Source organism: Hipposideros armiger, unplaced genomic scaffold, assembly GCF_001890085.2.
Source record: "Hipposideros armiger isolate ML-2016 unplaced genomic scaffold, ASM189008v1 scaffold_292, whole genome shotgun sequence".
NCBI classification, from domain to species: Eukaryota; Metazoa; Chordata; class Mammalia; order Chiroptera; family Hipposideridae; genus Hipposideros; species Hipposideros armiger.
In genome coordinates, this window is record NW_017731642.1 from 857,687 (window position 1) to 876,663 (window position 18,977).

Here is an 18,977-nt window from a genome sequence, read left to right on the forward strand (position 1 = left end):
TTCCAGGGGCATTCTCCAGTTGTGACAAGCAAAAATGACTTGAGACATTACCAAATGTCTCCTGGGGGACAAGATCATCCCTGGTTGAGAACTGCTGCTTTAGAGGAATTACTCGAATTAGCAGGACTACCATTCCTCCATTCTGCATACCAAAAACAGCCTTTGATTTTTCCTCTCCAGCTCACTGAAATCAAATTCACATTGTTTCACTTTGTGCCTTAATTTATAGTAACTAAAAGGATTCACTCTTACAGAATTGTGAAGTACGAAGGCCTCAGAGGGCAGCTCTGACTTCTGCCTGGGATTTCCAACCTGCTTGGTAAACATTTGACTTTGGCCAGGACCTAAGCTGGTTTCCTCTCAAATGGACTGGCTTGTCTCTAGGCGACGTTCTGGTGTGAGGACAAGCTTTCCTTAACTTGGGGTTTAACGCTAGGTCACAGTAGGTCCCAAAAGCACTGGATGTTGTGCAGATTCAAACTAGAGACCACATTCTGGCTGAAGAGTTCTGGCCACAACACAGGGCAGGGAGCACGGAGTCCTGTGTTTTCTGGCTTCTTATTATGTACACAAGTCAGGCTACAGCACTGTGACCCTCGCCCTTGGTTAAAGGGAATCGAGTGTGCCAGCACCCCAAGCCAAATCAGAGAGAAAGGGTGAATCCGCTGAGAAAAGGGTTATTACACCCTTGCTAAGTTTATTTAAGCAAGTCATTCAGATGAAATACCAAAAAAAAAAAAAATCTTCTAAAAAATAGGAGGCATGGTATTGACTTATCTTAAAAGGCCTTTAAAAAGAATGACTTGAGATTATAAACATTTTTCAAATACACAAAGTGCTTCATAACGACTCAGTAAGCCTTCAGGAATGCTTTTTTTTAGTACATCACTTTTTTGTTGTTTAAAAGAAAATACCCCATTGAAAGGGTGGTGGCATATTTGATATCACCACTGTTTAAAGAGGAATGGAGTTACAGGAATGAGAAGTATATAATTAGTAAATAATCCCTCTTAACAAGTGAGTTAAGTAGGAAAGCCATAAAGGGAGAAAAGAAAAGCTGAAGGCAACACAATCAGTGCATATCAGAAATGCATTTTTATTTTTATTTGAAAACAACTTAAATTTTTAGACAAATGATTTTAGTATATAAATTTGATTTTGTTTTTATACAGAATATAAAGATTTCCCTCGTTGATCTTCCATGTGAAGGTATTGCAAGCCTGAAGGGAGATACTCTCTGCACGCAAGTATGTATCTTACATGTCGGGTGCTGGAAACCAATGGTGTAGTGCTCCCACACATAAATTAGGTCAAGTGACAGCACATATTAAAAAGGGGAGAAGAGAAATAGTCTAGTTAATCAGATTCAAGAAGCAAACATGACACAAAAACTGTGCAGATAAGACCAAGTCAGTAACTTTAGTTCGAAAACTGCAGATTATACTGGTAACAGGTTTGGGAGGCTATCGTGTGTACGACATTAAAACAGCAAGGAAGAGCAATTATACAGAAAGGCTGGAATGAGGGATTTTCACTAAAGCAAATTAACTTCTTGTCAACTGCCAAAACAAAACAAAACAGAGCATACGAGTGTTAGTATACTGAAGGCATGTTATACCAGTTTCTGTGCAGCATGCTAAAAGTTAGTTAGAACGTCTTCACTGGTGAAATCAGTAATAGTCACGGAAAGTTTTTTTATCCCCTTTCGCCACATTTCAGGCATGTCTTATTTTAGATGGAGTATAACTTTTATCTATTATTTCATCCTGTAAAAACATGTGAAGACAACGTTCATTCTGTGCCAGAGGATGACCAGCGACCCTAGGATTAAAACATACAAATTTAGTCCAATACTTTAGAAAAGGGTGGAGGTACATGGGGTATTTTTAATGTTAGGAAGTACAATTTAGTAATAACAAGCGTTATTCTGGACAGCCCATAAAGCTACACTCTTATCAACTTATGGTAAAGTTTCTTTCCTTTGGTTCACAAGGGTAATTTAGAAAACATTTAATCACTTGCTTTGTACTGCTTCTGGCATATGTAACCAATTAGCTTCTTTACAAATTAGTAGGTATATTCATAAGACACCTAAATTAACTTTAATATTAAAAGTGAAATATGTCCTGATTCTAAGAATCCATTTTAAAGAAGGAAAAGATATAGGATTAGAGTTAGAAATACACTTTAATTCAATAAAAATCCAAAATGCTAAGAAACAGGCCCAGGTGTACAGGTTTTTTGTTTTTTTTTTGGGGGGGGAGTGAAGGGGGGTTGCTTGCTTTTAAAGGTTTCCATCAGACTAAACACAACATCAGACTGGTTTCTATCTCAATTTAAAAACATGTAATCTAGCATTGCCTTTTCCAAAAGGAAAGTATTTCATAAAAAACAATGAAGGTTATGTGCTATAGTAGATAACTAAAAGATAAAGGCTTTGTATAACTCTCCTGTTTACTCACCACTCACAGATCTTTAAACCACTAGATAAAAATTAAAGTGCTTCTAATAAATAGCTCACACAACCATATTCTCTAGGATTTGACTTTAATTGGTCAAACTTAAGACCAATCCACAATTATAGCGAACTCTTTCCTGGCATAGCTCTCCCTATTCAGCTTTTAAAAAATGGCTATATTTCAAGTGAGAATAAAATTTAAAGCTCAAACTTCTGCTTCGAGCTTAAGAGTTTCTAAAGTAAAAGACAACTCTAAGTCTTCTTATATTTCCAAAAGAATATCTTGCCATGAAAAATTTAGATGTGCACCTTTACATGACAAGCTGATAATACCTCCATCTGCAATCAAACAAAATGATTTCAAGTGTATTGTAAGTCTGATGTTCATATTAGAACATACCTTAAATCAGAAAGAATCATAAGTAAAACGGTATTTTTTAAATGCTGTAATTTTAAATGTAATTTACATAAATTAACCAAGAATAACAAATACAAAACTTAGGTCAACACTTCAATCACTCAAGTGTGTTAATATTTATCACATGATATTCAACTTGTTATATATTTTTATTTTGTTTAAATGATATAAAAAGTTTGGCAATGACCAAAAGAAGAAGCAATATTACAGTTCAGCTTAATATCTAAATTCACAGAAAGTTAATCGTCTGAGGATACCCCGAGAAACAGAAAGCACTTACTTGTTTATAAACTGCTCCAGGCCTTGCTTCCTTTCTTCAATAAAATTGTCATCAAATATTCCATCATCTCCTCTAAAAGGAAGCTGACGCAAAAACGCTTTCCCAGGGAGTGGGGGAACTACAACCTAAAACAACAGAAGCAAAGAAAATTCTTGAACATGGTGACTGGGTTGTGAATATTTATAGAACACAACATGAAGACAAAGTATATCCTCACCATGAGAGCTAAACCACTTCAATCAAGCTTGTGTAAATATAAAAGGGAATCAGTAAAAAAAACACTGAAAAAATATTCATTATTTTGGAGGCAAGATAACCAAATGCAGAACAGCCCATCAGAACAAAGCTCCTCAACGGCAGGGCCCATAGCTTAATCATAATTTTTCCTGGACTTATTAGCAAAGTACAAGTATACAAAGAGAACATTCAAGCAATATTGAAATAAAGGCTACTGTGCCCCTCAGTTTTGATGCCACCTGGAGAAGACAATGCTTTATTACAACAGAAACTACAGAGATCAAAATCAACTCCCAATTCAATAAAGAAATAAAGTATTAACTAGTTCTGACATGGGCAGATAAAAATTCTGTGGTCAATTTCTTCCACCTCATACCATCTGCATATAATCCTTCCTACTTGTGTCTGAGGTGATGACAAAATAATCAACACTTGTCGCCACTCTTCTTTTTCCTAGGCTAAGAGACACGTTCACTTTCTCCTGAATCCACTATTCTATCTTTCCCTGAAGACCTGTCATTTCTTCCTTCCCACACTACATAAACATCCCAAATTTTCTCCTTCAAAGCCTAACTATCCTCTAGGGTCAACTTACGAGGTGTGATTGAAAAATATGGTGAATGTTTAAATTAAAAAAAAAATCATTACAGTAAAACACACATTGACATTAATCCCCCTAAAAACACTCCCCCTCACTTCGAACACACATCCCATCATTCTTGCCACTTTCTGAAGCAGTGGAAGTCCTCTTTTGCATCTTTAGTTGCGCTGTCACAACTGCCTCAATGTCCTGAATCATTTTGACTTTGGGGAAGAGCCAGAAGTTGCACTGTGCCAGATCCGGTAAATAAGGTGGATGAGGATACACTGTTATGTTTTTGACAGAAATTGCCATATATCAGAAGCGATGTGTGACACGGATCATTGTCATGATAGAGGATGATTTATGGCACACTTTAAAACTCACCTTCTCTCAATCATAGCTCACATTCTACTGACTGCACGGAACAAGTTGAAACTTGTCACACACTGTTACTAAGGTTTGACACATTCCTTCCCATATTGAAGATCCCTGCCTTTCCGTTGGATGGCACTTGGCAGCAGCACTCGCTATTTTGTGGTCACAACGGAAAGGCTCCAAGTCACACATCGCTAAAGTGGCAAGAATGATGGGATAAGTGTGTTCGAAGTGAGGGGGAATATTTTTAGGGAGATTAATGGCAATGTGTGTTTTACTGTAATAAATTTTTATTTAAACATTCACCGTATTGTTTGATCACACCTCGTAGGTCTTCTAAACATATATAATATATATACAATGAGTTATAAATCTTTATTCCCAAATAGATAGCCAAATGTTTCAACTCAATTTACTGAATTTGAATTCCTTCCCCCACTGATCAACAATGTTTTTTTGTTTTGTTTTGTTTTTTTCAACTTTATTAGGGAACAACGTGTTTTTTCCAGGACCCATCAGCTCCAAGTCAAGTGTCGTCCTTCAATCTCAGTTGTGGAGGGCGCAGCTCATCTTCAAGTCTAGTCACCGTTTTCAATCTAGTTGTGGGAGCGCAGCCCACCATCCCATGCGGGAGTCAAACTGGCAACCTTGTTAAGAACACGCGCTCTAACCAACTGAGCCATCTGTCCACCCACCAGCAGCTCAGCTCAAGTCATTGTCTTCAATCTAGTTGCAGAGAGCGCAGCTCACTGGCCCATGTGGGAATCAAACCGGCAAACCTGTTGCTCAGAGCACGTGCTCTAACCAACTGAGCCACCAAGCCGCCCTCGACAATGTTATTTTTATTATGAACTAAATTTCCAATAAACACATGGGTCAGCTTCTAAATTCTATAACATTTCACAAATCTATCTACTCATCCCTAAAGCAAGACCACATTGTTTTAATTATTATACTACAGCCTTAAGGTATATTCTGATGTCTGCAGGTACTCAATATATGTTGAAAATAATTTCTGACTATTCTTGAGCTTTCTGATTCCAAAGCTCACATATAAATCTTCAAGTTTATAAAGACCTCCACTAATATCGCTATTAGAATTTTATGAATTTATAAATAAGTTAGAGGAGATACTGCCTTATTTCCTTAGATCTACTGTTAAACTGCCACCTCTAAGTGAGGCCTTCCAAGCTTGACCATCAATATGAGAGTAGCTCTCCTGGCACTCTTAGTTTGTTTTTTGTTTTTTAAGAGCACATTATCATCTGACATACTATGTATCTATTTTTCTGCCTTCCCTTCACAATCCCAACTTACCCAGCAGGATGTAGCACCATAAAAATGGGGATGTTAATTTGTTCACAGCTCTATCTGTAACTCCCAGAATACATAGAATAAGCTCTCACATGTTTATAGAATGAATCTTCAAAAGTGAACATTCCAAAACAGGAATGTAGTAATTCTATTTAAGATCTTCTTTTGTCTTTCAGTGAAGTTTTAAACTTTTCTTTATATGGGTCTTATATTTCTCATTTTATTCGTAAGTATTTTGTAAGTAAAATTATTTTCCCCTTACATTTTTGATGGAATGCTGTAATTTGTGTATGTTGTTCTTGTATCCAGCCACATTTACCTGGTTAAGGAAGTTCTCCTTCCATTTCTAGCTTATTATTTTTCAGAGATAAACATAAGCAAGTCTTAACCCACTTCAGGGCTCCTACCATATCCACTTCTTTCCTACTATACACTCTAGTCACAAAGTAACTTTTCGTCGTTCTGAGCATACCATGCCCTTTGATGTTATTCTGACACAGGGCTGAAATAAGGGATATTAGTGTGAAACCATGCTCTAATTTATTTTGCAGCCAAAACCGCCAAATTTTCTTCTAAGAGAAGACAATTCCTACTAAGGTATGTAACAGTGTTTTCAAATTGCAGGTAGCAACCCATTAGTAGATCATGGCCATCATTTAAAAAGCTAATCTGGGGCTGGCCGGGTGGCTCAGTTGGTTAAGAGTGCGAGCTCTGAGCAACAGGGTCGCCGGTTCAATTCCCACATGGGGCAGCAAGCTGCGCCCGAGCTGAGCTGCCGCTGAGCTGCCAAAAGGTGGCAGGATGGCTCAGCTGGTGAAAGCACGTACTCCTAACAATAAGACTGCTGGTTCGACTCCCGCATGGGATGGTGGGCTATGCCCACCTGCAACTAAGATTGAACACAGCACCTTGAGCTGAGCTGCCGCGAGCTGCCAATAGGCAGTCGGATGGTGACTGGACTTGGAGCTGAGCTAACTGCGCCCTCCACAGCTAAGATTGAAGGACAACAACTTAGCTGTACCCCTTCCCCAATAAAATCTTTAAAAAAAAAAAAAAAGCTGATCTGAAGAATATCAGCACGTAACACACAAAGTAAGCTAAGTACTGGTTTAGAAACTTTTGTTATATGTACATATATGGTGATGACAAGATGTATTTATTGAGTCAGTAAAAACCACTGGAAATATACTGACATCTGAGATGTACTGGGAAGAGAAACTTGGCAGGGGTGTGGAGGGGAAAGGTGGAATAGGAAAATGAGGAAAAGGAAGGAAGGAATAGCAAGAAAGTTCTAAGGAGTGTTATCCAAGTGTGAATCAGCAAAGGCCGCAATTAAGCCATTAAAATGTAGCCAAGAGAAGGAAGACAGTTCTGAGGAAAACTTACAAAGATGTCCTCTATCTGCCACAAAATAACATAACTTTCCTGAAAAGTCTTCAATACTGAGATTTGGAATGTTTTGCTTTAAAGTCGCATTACAAATAATTCTTACCTTGCTCTCTCTTTCTAATTCACTTCGTAGCCATTCAAAGTCACTGTATCTTCTTCTAACAGTAGATTCCTTCAGCTTGAAAATAGGCAGATTTGTCTGAAATAAAAAAAGTCATTCCTAAATTGAAACATATTACATGGAATTCAAAAAAAGGGTGGGGATCTGTTTGTCAAATTAATAATACAGCAAGCCTGGTTACCTTAAGATAATAAAGCCATAAAGTTATTGAGGTGACATTTTACCTCCAACAAAATAAAACTTAGCTGTTAAAATAGTATGTTATTTACACTAGAGTACAACTTCCAAACACACGTTTGCACATATACTTTTGGATGTCATTCTGCCTGAGGTTAGTTATATAAATAAAGGTCTTTTTTTCTATTTCAGTGAGCTGCAGAAGTGTCAACTGAAAGGGGTGAAGCTAAAGATAGATCTACTTGCTATCCAGTTTAGATAACACCTTACTATATAATGCTCATAGGGGAAAGACCTGAATTACTTTGAAATAAAATATAAAATATTTTGTTATTATGACTAGATTACATGTTGTATAATGGAAGAAATAAAGGATTATTTTTAATGGCCTTCTTAAAAAATGCCAGAAAATCACTCTTACCACTAGTAGGAAATTAGGAGTCAATTCCTTTACATCAGGTTCATAGATCCAGAGCTTTATAGGCTGAGGGCAAGTTTAAGGATGGAAAACATAATACCCAGTGCTTTGAGGTTACATAGGAATGGAAGAAAACTTTCAGAGACCATTCTTTACAAGATTGCAAAGATAATTTCTGTTCATTTCTGAAGTTAAAGTAACAGGAAATATTTCTATTATCTTTTACTGATCCCTAAAGAAAAATATACTTCTAAATCCAATTAAAACTGGATTATGATTAAGGACAATTAGCAGAAGTGTATACCATCACAATTTTATTAAGAATAGATTTTATTTTTATTTATTTTTAAAAAGATTTTATTGAGGAATTGGGGGAGGGGAACAGCGTTGGGGAATTGAGGAAGGGGAACAGACAGGTAGGCAAATTGCTGTTTTGTTCTTCATTCTAGTTGTGGAGGACGTCGCTTCACTGGCCCATGCTGGTATGATCATTGTGCTCTTCCCGGGTAAGGCAATCCGTCACCGGTCATTGGTCGGCCGCTCACTGGGGCTCACAGCAGCTCTCGCCGGCTGCCAGCCGCTCATGTAGCTCATGGCAGCCCACTGCTGCCCCACTGCAGCCCAGCTCCAGGTCAAGCTGTTGTTCACCATCTTAGCTGTAGAGGGCGCAGTGTCACTGGCCCTTAATGTGGGATCTGAACCGCGGCCCTGCTGCTCAGAGCTGGTGCTCCCAAGTGAGTTCTTAATCAACTGAGCCACTTGGCCAGACCCAGAATAGATTTTAAAATGCACATAATATCACAAAGTTTGTAGGGGACAGAAATTACTTAACAATTAATGCCATACCATACTGAAAATGCTATTTAATACTGCAGTTAACCTTTAAACAGCACAGGTATGAACTGCACAGGTCTACTTACACGCAGATGTTTTTCAATAAATATACTGAAAAATTTTGAGACTTGCAACCATTTGAAAAATACTCACTGAAGAACCATGTAGCCTTGAAATATCAAAAAACTTTAAGAAGTTATGTATGTCATGAATGCATAAAATGTATGTAGATACTAGTCTATTTTATCATTTACTACCCTAAAATATGCATGAATCTATTATAAAAAATTAAAACCTATCAAAATTTACACACTTACGGACCACACATGGTGCATTGAGTGTCTAGAGAAATGTAAAAGAAGATTAAATTATAACTGCAAAAAATTAACAAGTACATACTATACTAGTGTAATAATTTTGTAGCCACCTCCTGTTGTTTCAATTACTAGGCTACCATAAAGCAATCATTTGCTGCTTCTTCGTTATCAATGCATGATTCATACCTATAAATAAATATATATTTCTTTTTCACAGTATCTTTTTTTTTTTTAATTGGGGAATTGGGGAATTGGGGAGGGGGACCACCCAAGTTGTTGTTCTTCAATCTTAGTTGTGGAGGGCACCTGTTGCCATCTGGCTGCCTATGGGCAGCTCATGGCTTCTAGGCTCCAGGTGCTGTGTTCCTCTCTTAGTTGTGAGTGGGCGTAGCCACCATCCCATGCGGGAGTTGAACCAGCAGCCTTGTTGTTAAGAGCGCACACTCCATCCACTGGGCCATCCAGGTGGCAGCTCAGCTCAAGGTGCTAAGTTCAGTCTTAGTTGCGAGCGGGCGTAGCCCATCATTGAACGGGCAGTCTTGTTGTTAGGAGCACGTGCTCTCACCAGCTAAGCAGGCAGCTCAGTGGCAGCTCAGCTCGGACGCAGTGTCATTGGCCCATGTGGGAGTCGAACCGGCAGCCCTATTGCTCAGAGCTTGCGCTCTTAAGCTAACTCTTAACCAACTGAGCCACTTGGCCAGCCCTCTTTTCATTTTTGATGTCTAGTGTGAGTACTATGTACAATATCTACAGTGTTTTGTATCATGTAAGACAATATTGAGATAGGTACTGACAGACCATTCATCTGTAAATAGACAACATACACTTACAGTATTGATATAGTACAGTACTATAAATGTCTTTTCTCTTCCTTATCATTTTCTTATTCTTACTTTATTGTTAAGAATACAGTATATAATACATAAAACATACAAAATATGTGTTATCAGGCTTTATGTTTTTGGCAAGGCTTTCAGTCAACAGTAAGCTACCAGTAAAGTTTTGGGGGAATCAAAGTTACATGTGGATTTTCAACTGTGTGGGGGGTCGGCACTCCACCCAATCCCCGTGTTGTTCAAGTGTCAACTGTATAAATTCTCTCAGATTATATTTTGTCCTTAATTCAGTCTTTGCACTTGTAGAACTGCACACTGTTTCACAGAAGAAAGGAAAAAAGTTAAGTGCTGCTAGAAGGAAAGGCTGGCTTCCGACTTTGTATACAGGGACATCATCATTACCTAAAATTCACTCACAAGAAAATTCCAATCATTTGTTAAACTTAATGCCACTGGCAGTTGTCCTTCAGCTGAAGAAAAGCTTTTTATTCAGGACCTTAAACCCATTTTTCAGCCGTCTAAATTTTTTCCAAAGTGTATTAACTTCTCTATGTTGTATACCTTATAGCTTGGAATCTTCCACAGATGCTATTGGGCATAACACTGTATAGGTTTCGAGCATGAAACCAAATCTCACAAGAGGTTTAAAAGCACTTGAATTTTCTTTCCCAGGTAACCACAACATTTGTTCATTGTATTAATGACTAAGAGCAAATTGCACCTAACAAGACTCTTATTATACTAAAAGTCAAGCTTATATTTAGAGATGCTGGCTTGCTGTACAGAGAGAGGTATTCTCATTCCCCACAGGGAATAAAATTAGGTCCCCTGGAGAGTAGGATGATAATTCCCAGAAAGAAAGCACTGGATTATTTCTCTCTAATTTCATCCACTGGCTTTTTAACCAAGTTCACCCTTCCGCATTAAAATATTAAGTCTTTGTAAGTGTCTAAAGATAGAAAGGCCTTTACAGAATTGAGTGTTTTCTGCAGGTGAGATTTTACATTTTGAATTCCCTCCTCTCAAATTACTTTACAAAGAGGATTAGCTGCTCTCTTTATTCAATATGTTAAGATCAAGCTTGTGAAAAGAGTTCCCTAAGAATTTTCATACTTCTGGGTACGGAAGTCTATAAAGTTAATCTCTGAAACAACATATCAAGCTTACAGGTACAATGTTGAGGGAAGAGTGCCAATTCGGCTCATTTTACCTTCCATTTTCCCTTTTGAACTTTTGACACAATCATGATTATATCTGATTCGCTTTAATAGAAGGGGAGTGGGAGGGAAAAAATCCAATCCTTTCTATGATTAGCTAATAGTTCGATAGATTATACATTAAAAAAAGGATCATAGTTAAAGAAAATTCTTTTGTTTAGTTTTCTCAGCTGGCTATGATTTCTCTTTATATGAGGAGGACTGCTATCGAGTTTTGATAAAGTCATGACAAGTAATTCTTAATATTATTTGCTCATTACATTTGGAGTGGTAAGTTTGCCTGTTAATGTCTTGCTGATCACCACAAGGACTTTCAATTCAATTTGATCAAAATACAAATGAAAACTGCTGAAGTTTTTTGTTTAAGCCACTGAACTATCACTTTTGATTACAAACTCTTAAGATTGGTCACTTTCAACTTACTTAACCCTTATAAAATGTTCTATTTTGGGTTTTTCAAGGGAGAAAAGACAGTAATTTCCCCCTAGTTTTGGGAGGATTCAATGATTAGTTTGGTAGCATCTATAATAGGGCGTCATAGTGCTAGATAGGATGGGGAACATAATTATGAAAAAGGTGCTGTCCTGATCCTTATGAAGCTTACAATATATTGGGGAGGTCAGAAGATAAGCATATAAAAAGTTAAATTTATGTGGTTAAAAATACCATACACCTTAAAAACAAAGTTGAAAGACCAAGAACAAGCTGTAGACAAATAATTTGCAACATAAAACAAAAGAATAATTTCATTAAAGGTAAAGAACTTGGAAACCAATGAAAGATAAAGATGAATAACCTGACAAAACAGGCAGAGCACAGAAAAATTAACGGCCAAAAACATCCTACTTCACTCACAAAAATGCAAGTTAAAAGAGTAAGATCCCATTTTCATTTATCAGACAGGCAGGTATTAAACTTTAATATCCAATGACAGTGAGGGTACAGCCATCTAAAAAACCTGCTAATATTGTAGTAGTGAAAACTTGGCACAAACTTTAAGGAGGGCATTTTGGTGACACCCATCACTTTTTTTAAAATTTATTTTTTAATTACATTTGACAAAAAATGCTGTATTAGTTTCACATGTACAACGTAGTGATTAGACACTGACATACCTTATAAAGAGATCACCCCGATAGGTCTACTACCCATCTGACACCATATATAGTTGTTATGTTATTGACTATATTCCCCATATCACTTTTTTTTTGTTTTTTAAGATTTATTGGAGAATTGGGGGAGGGGAACAGCGTTGGGGAATTGGGGAAGGGGAACAGACAAGTTGCTGTCCTTTTGCTCTTCAGTCTAGTTGTGGAGGACGTTGCTTCACTGGCCCATTTTGGTATTATCATTGCGCTCTTCCCAGGTGAGGCAGATTGGTTGCTGGACCCTGGACAGCCACTCACGGTGGCTCTTGGCAACTCATGCCAGCTGCCAGCCGCTCACGGTAGCTTTACAGCAGCCCACTGCAGCTCCACTGCAGCCTATGCCAACGCGGGCGACTCATGGAAGCCCAGCTCTAGATCTAGCTGTTGTTCACCATCTTAGCTGTAAATGGCGCAGCGTCACTGGCCCTCATGTGGGATCCAAACCAGGGTCCTCCTGCTCAGAGCTGGCGTCCCAAGCCAGCTCTTAACCAATGCGGCACTTGGCAGGCCCCCCAATATCACTCTTTTAAATGCACATATCTTTTCAGCCAACAATACCACTAGGAATTAATCCTGTAAATATTTGCATGCATACAAAGATATTGGTGCACAGTTTACAGTAGCATTGTTTATGAAATAGCAAACAAAACAAAAAAACTAAAAACCTAACAAAACTGTTCAAACATAAAATGATATTTTATACAGCTTTTATAAAATATGACTCAGCCACAGACTGATCAGGAAGCCTATTGGAGATGTATTAAGTATAAGAAGTTTCAGAATTATATATATATATATATTAATAGTATGATACCATCTATATAATTTTTTAAAAATCACAAAATAATTAATTTGACCTGTATTCTTTTAACACATGGAGTCAGCCATACTATAGGAAGACAGATGAGAATGGATGAAAACAGTGTGAACTACATGTAGAGAAGAAACAAGCATTTTTAGGAAGTAATTCTTGTATATTCAAATCATAGGACATACTGGAAAATAAAACTGAAAAGGTTAAATTGTGCCCTGTCTGGGTACAGTTTCTACCTGTAAGAATTAGGAATTAATAAACATCTCTAAACAGGAAAATATCTTTGAAACAAAAAAACAGAATAGAGAAGTTACCACAGAAGTAGAAGCCACAGAATTGGATTAGTTATGTGTTTAAGAACAGTTTGGTTCTATGCTCATTACAAAAAAATAATTTTTTTGTTACTGTGCATGGTGAGATGTTAATGAAGCTTATTGTGGTGATCATTCACAATGTATACAATTATCAATAATTATGTTGTACACCTGAAATATAATGTTGTACGTGAATGATATCTCAAAAAAAAAACCACAACAAAAAAACGTTGGTTTTATCTAGTTCTAAGATGTATCTACTTGAAGAGTATAGACAAGAGTCAGACTAAGGAGGCAAATCATAGCAGAAATCCCTTAAAGGTTTTACTTTGGGTATCATTTAAAATGTTTACACTTATCTAGAGAGAAACAAAGTACTGAATTCTGAAATTAAATGTAAATCAAGGCTAAACATTTACATCAACTACTCTCATGTATCTATATGAGAAATCCAATATTAACAATTTAGAGCTATATCAGGGCTACGGCCCAAACTAACATTTAAGAAGCAGAAAATTAGTTATTTGCCCTTCAAAAACTTACGTTTACCTAGAATCCATAAATTCAATAAAAACTTTTATTCTACATTCAAAACACATCTTTGTTAATCGTTATAAACCAAATACTATTTAAGTTGTTACCACGACTTAAAATTTCTTTGAAAATTATAAAAAAAGATTGTCAAGGGAGGCAGGAGCTGAGAATACAAGAATGTTCACATATGCCACTAAAAGGGGCTTTTTAAAATAACATCTAAATATGGGACACAATGTTAAAAAGTCAGAGCAAAAAAAAGTCAGTTCAAAATCTCTACTCCATATCCTACCCCTACTACTGAAATCAAAGGCATCGGTGGTTCTTCAACCTGGTAAGCTTCAGAATTATTACCTGGGCAGCTTACAACAATTTAAGTGTAAGTATAACACAAATATAGAAAAACGCGCCAATACATTAAGGGTACAGCCCAATGGTAGTCATCTGGGTAGACTTAAAAAAAGGAAAACAGTCCCGAGGCCTACCTCAGATCAGCTAAATCAGTTTTTATGGAAACGGTCCCTTTAAAAAAAAGTTCCCCAGATGATTTATACGTAAGTTTCAAAACTTACCATATCACATCTGACTGGTTCAAAAGATCAAACAAGGAGCTTTAAAGCAATGTTAGAGGGAAATTTATAGCTGTAAATATCCACATTAAAAAAAGAGAAATATCTCAAATGAATAACCTAACCTTCCACCGTAGGACACTAGAAAAAGAACAAGTTGAACACAAAACAAGTAGAAGGAAATAATAAAGACCATTGTAGAATTAAATGTAAGAGAGAACAGAAAAACAATAGAGAAAATATAAATGAAAAACATTCAATGCTTCAATTAAAGAAATGGGAGACTTTAATCAAATTTGAGATTAATTTTAATATATTGTTTTACAAAACATTTGACACGTAGTCATAGTATTCCTTCTATGGGAGAAGAAAATCACAATCAGTAACCTTACTCTCCTTCTCATTCTTATCTTCAAATCGCAGAGATTTATTCAGTATAAAAGTATACACTTTCTAATATTCTGTATTAGGATAGTGGTTAGGAGCCCAGTCTGTCTAGGTTCAAATCCCAGCAACGCCACTTAGCTGTGTGACTTGAGCACGTTCATCTCTCTGTTCGTCAACTTGCTTATCTACGCACTGAGAATAACAGTGGGAGACTACAGCAAAACAGATGATCCAGAAGTTAAACTAACCTAGGTGAATGATTTTCTATTATTTGGAAAATCATACAAAGGATAATTATCTTGAAATAAATAAGGTTTGCAATGCTGGAAGGCCATGTTCTTATATTCCTATCTCATATAGTTGTTGTAGTGATGAAATGAGGTAACACATATAAACATGCTTAGAACCTTACCTGGCACACAATAATTGCACAGTAAGTCTAGGTTGTTTTTCTTGCATTACCCATTTTGTGTATTTTTTAAACTTAGCAAAAAGCTTTAGTATTGTAATACTCTCCCTATACCTTTAACCAATTGTTATTCTTGTTACCGTTGCTTTGTAAATCTTCTCCGGTTATTTTTGCTGGACCATTGGAGAGTAAATAGCAGATATCATGACCCTTTACCACTAAGTACTTTAGTGTGCATTTCCTAAGGACGTTCTCTTGTAGAAATGAACAAGAACCACATATAGGACATTTAAATTTGACATGCAGTCCATATTCAAATTTTACCAGTTGTCCCAATAGTATCCTTTACAAGTTTTTAAAAACCAGAATCCCATTAAGAATCAAGCACTTCCCTTGCTATCTCTGTAGTCTCCTTCAATTTAGAACAGACCTCCTGCCTTTTAGCCATTCAAGACATTGACAATTTTAAAGAGTGCAGGCCTGATATCTGAGATATATTATGCATCTGAGTTTGTCTGTTTCCTTGTGATGAGTTTCATGTCATGCATTTTGACGGGAATGTTTCGAATGGCAGAAATGGTGAAGCCTTCTCAGTGCCTCACATCAGAAGGTACATGTCAGTTTGTCCTATTACTGGATCATTTGGTTAAGCCTAGGTCAGCCAGATTTCTCCAATGTAAAGTTAACCTTTTTTTCCTCTTTATAGTAAGTTTTTCTTATTCTTGCACTTGCCCTTCATAATAAAATTTAGTGCCATTTGGAATTTACCCAGCTAAATTTAAAACTTACAGAACTGTCATAAAGCCCAGGAAAAATTCTTCTTGGGGAATTGCATTGTTTTTGTTTGTTTGTTTGTTTGTTTTTTTTAAATTTTATTGGGGAACAGTGTGCTTTTCCAGGACCCATCAGCTCCAAGTCAAGCAGTTGTTTCAATCTAGTTGTAGAGGGCATTTTTCCAGGACCCATCAGCTCCCAGTCAAGTGGTTGTCTTCAATCTAGCTGTGGAGGGCGCAGCTCCTTGGCCCATGTGGGAATCGAACCGGCAACCTTGGTGTTATGAGCCTGAGCTCTAACCAACTGAGCTAACTGGCCATCCTGAGAATTGCCTTTTTATTGTAGGTGAAGTTATTGGCCTGACTTTAACCATTAGGAGAGGGACTGGCTTATTGCAGGAAAGCCCTACTCTCTGCCAAATATAGTGTGAACACGCAAATGTATAAGTATATTATGTTCACAATTTGTTGATTTAGTAACCAGAATCAGAAGAGGATTTATAGTCTACTTGGCTACACGGGAGCAATGGCTATTTGTACTTGCCCTAGGAGAAATTCAGGGTAATTCTCACCGTCTGTGCATTTTGCCTTTAAATTTGCAAGAGGAGATTGTTATTTTGCATACCTCATGAAAAGGTGGCTGACTGATTACAAAAGATACCTGGGACACTCAGAAAACTAGAAAAGAACAAGATTAAAAACCTGAAGAGACTGTTCAATATTATTTTGTTGCTGTTCATTTGTTCTAATATACCAGAAACAAAGCTCCAAAGAGATGAAATGTTATAAGAGATGTCTGTATGCCTGATAAACTCTTAAGTTGCTATTTCTATAAAAGAGAAACCTGCCATTTCCCACAAAATAATACTAATCACATGGGGTAAAATCATCAGGCATCCAAATGGACATCATATACTAAAGAACAGATTTTTGAAACCATGGTACAGAGCTCTAAAACAAGTGCTCCCTTCACGTCTAAGCCGAGGAAACTGCCACATTACTGGTCTCCAAAACGCTGGGTCTTACACACTTACACAGGCTGACCTATTAAAGTCAGCAGCTCACAGATACCCTATATGTAACCTGATTATCACTGATAGCCAAGCAGAAAACCAAGCCTCAAAATGTGATCACCTGAATATAGCTTAACAATAGATATTAGAAAAATGTTTACTAGGTGTTTCTAGTATTTCTTCAGATAGTGTCACGTGTACATTTGAAAAAAGAGACTGGCAACGACATCAAAAGTATACTCAATAGACCATACTCTATTCAACCAATCCTAAGAGATGTAAATGGATGCCCCACTACAGTTCTCATTAAACGGTTGCATTTCTCCAAATATCTACATCTAGAGATAAAGGATAAGCTGAGAAGTGCTTAAGCTATTACCTCTCCCTTCAATACTTTTGATACTTGTTTTACCCAATCTGGAACAGCATGAATAACGGGAGATATGGTTTATAACCTAGATGAACTTTAAATATGTCTGGGGAGAAGTCATTTAAGTGAAGAATAAGCTTTTAGTCTGGTGAACCTTTGAAATGTAGATTGTCACTAAGCCAAGGTATTTAGTTTAGTTTCTTTCTTTTTTTAAAAAAACACAAGGACATGGCTTTCCAGTGATACAATTTCCCGTTATTTTAAAAGAAGTATCCTTTATGGTGTAACTTCCAAAACAGTAGAGAAGAAATTATCTAGACTGGTTTAATGCATAAAACAAGTAATTCCATATATTTTTCCTACTTTGTCCATATTCCTCATTTGTGAATTGGCAACAAGGTTCATTTGCGAGCTCGTGCAAGGTTTTCAATGAGCAACCTTTAGTAGACTTGTACAATAATTCTACTGTAAAGAAAACTTTGCTCATAGTAGTTCATGGATATTTACATAATCCTATAGGCTTCTGCAGAAAGAAAACTGCCTAATAGCCTAGGATCTTTTTTGAACAATTTTAAAAGTACAAAACTTGCCTAATCATAAGAATTGCCTCAAGAGTTTTAAACACCCACACACACACCATCACACCTCCTAAAGAATCTTATTCAAATTAGTCTGGAGTGGAATCTGAAAATTATTATTTTTAAGTGATTCTAAGGTGTGAGAACCACTGTCCTAGACCTACTAAATGTGAAACCGGGGGGCTCAGAAATCTGTATGATCACCCAATGATTCTAGTTTACCCGGGACAGATATGGGCAATAATATCTTACTTCCTTAAGGATAGTGACTTGGAACTAACACTATGAGAATAATGAACTGGAAATGGGATGCAAAGTCATTATAAGTAAAACTATGATGTGGAAACCAGTGAAAGAATATTAGTTCAGGGGGCGCTGGTTAGCTCAGTTGGTTAGAGCACAGTGCTCATAACACCAAGGTTGCCGATTCGATCCCCACATGGGCCACTGAGCTGCGCCCTCCACAACTAGATTGAAACAACTACTTGACTTGGAGCTGATGGGTCCCGGAAAAACACACTGTTACCCAATAAAAACAAAAGAATATTAGTTAAGAAGCTCTATTCAGTAAGTGTATTCTAAACGTCTATACATACAGTATCAGGCACATATGGACTACAGGGATCTAAAACAAACATCTTCCTCAAGAGACACTTACAGCATGAAATGGGGGAGGGGGGGCAGCTACAACCATAATTCGTCATAGACCTTTACTATTTAGATAAAAGGGTAGAAACTTGTACTAATCAGGGAAGAAATAAAATAGACACAAAACACATACATATGCATGGTAGGCTCATAAAAAGTAGCCTTACAATTAAAAAAAATCAGAATAGTAAATGTTCATTTGTAGAGACTGCCTTTTGATAATATCCTTTCAGACTTTTATATATACAAATTTTATTCTTATTAAATATACTAGCTTCTCACTTGATTCAATTAAGATGATTGCATACAGCATCATCAACATGAGGGGTGATACAGTACAATGGTTAAGCACACAGCTCTGGAACCAGACAATCTGATTTTCATCCCAACTCCTGCATCAACCAGCTATGTGACTCTAGGAAACATGCTGAGAGATAGATGAAACC

General features: G+C 36.9%; 1 protein-coding gene across 1 annotated transcript in view; it reads right to left on the reverse strand.

Annotated features, from left to right (window-relative positions):
* Positions 1-763: 763 nt before the first annotated feature.
* The window catches only part of SNX3 (sorting nexin 3), a 38,315-nt gene continuing 20,101 nt past the window's right edge, over positions 764-18,977 (reverse strand). The window contains exons 2-4 of the mRNA XM_019659008.1: positions 7,158-7,253; positions 3,157-3,281; positions 764-1,821 (exon numbers count right to left, since the gene is read on the reverse strand). Coding sequence (XP_019514553.1) covers positions 1,716-1,821; positions 3,157-3,281; positions 7,158-7,253 — 327 coding nt within the window. The 3' untranslated portion in view covers positions 764-1,715. The remainder of the gene's footprint in view (positions 1,822-3,156; positions 3,282-7,157; positions 7,254-18,977) is intronic.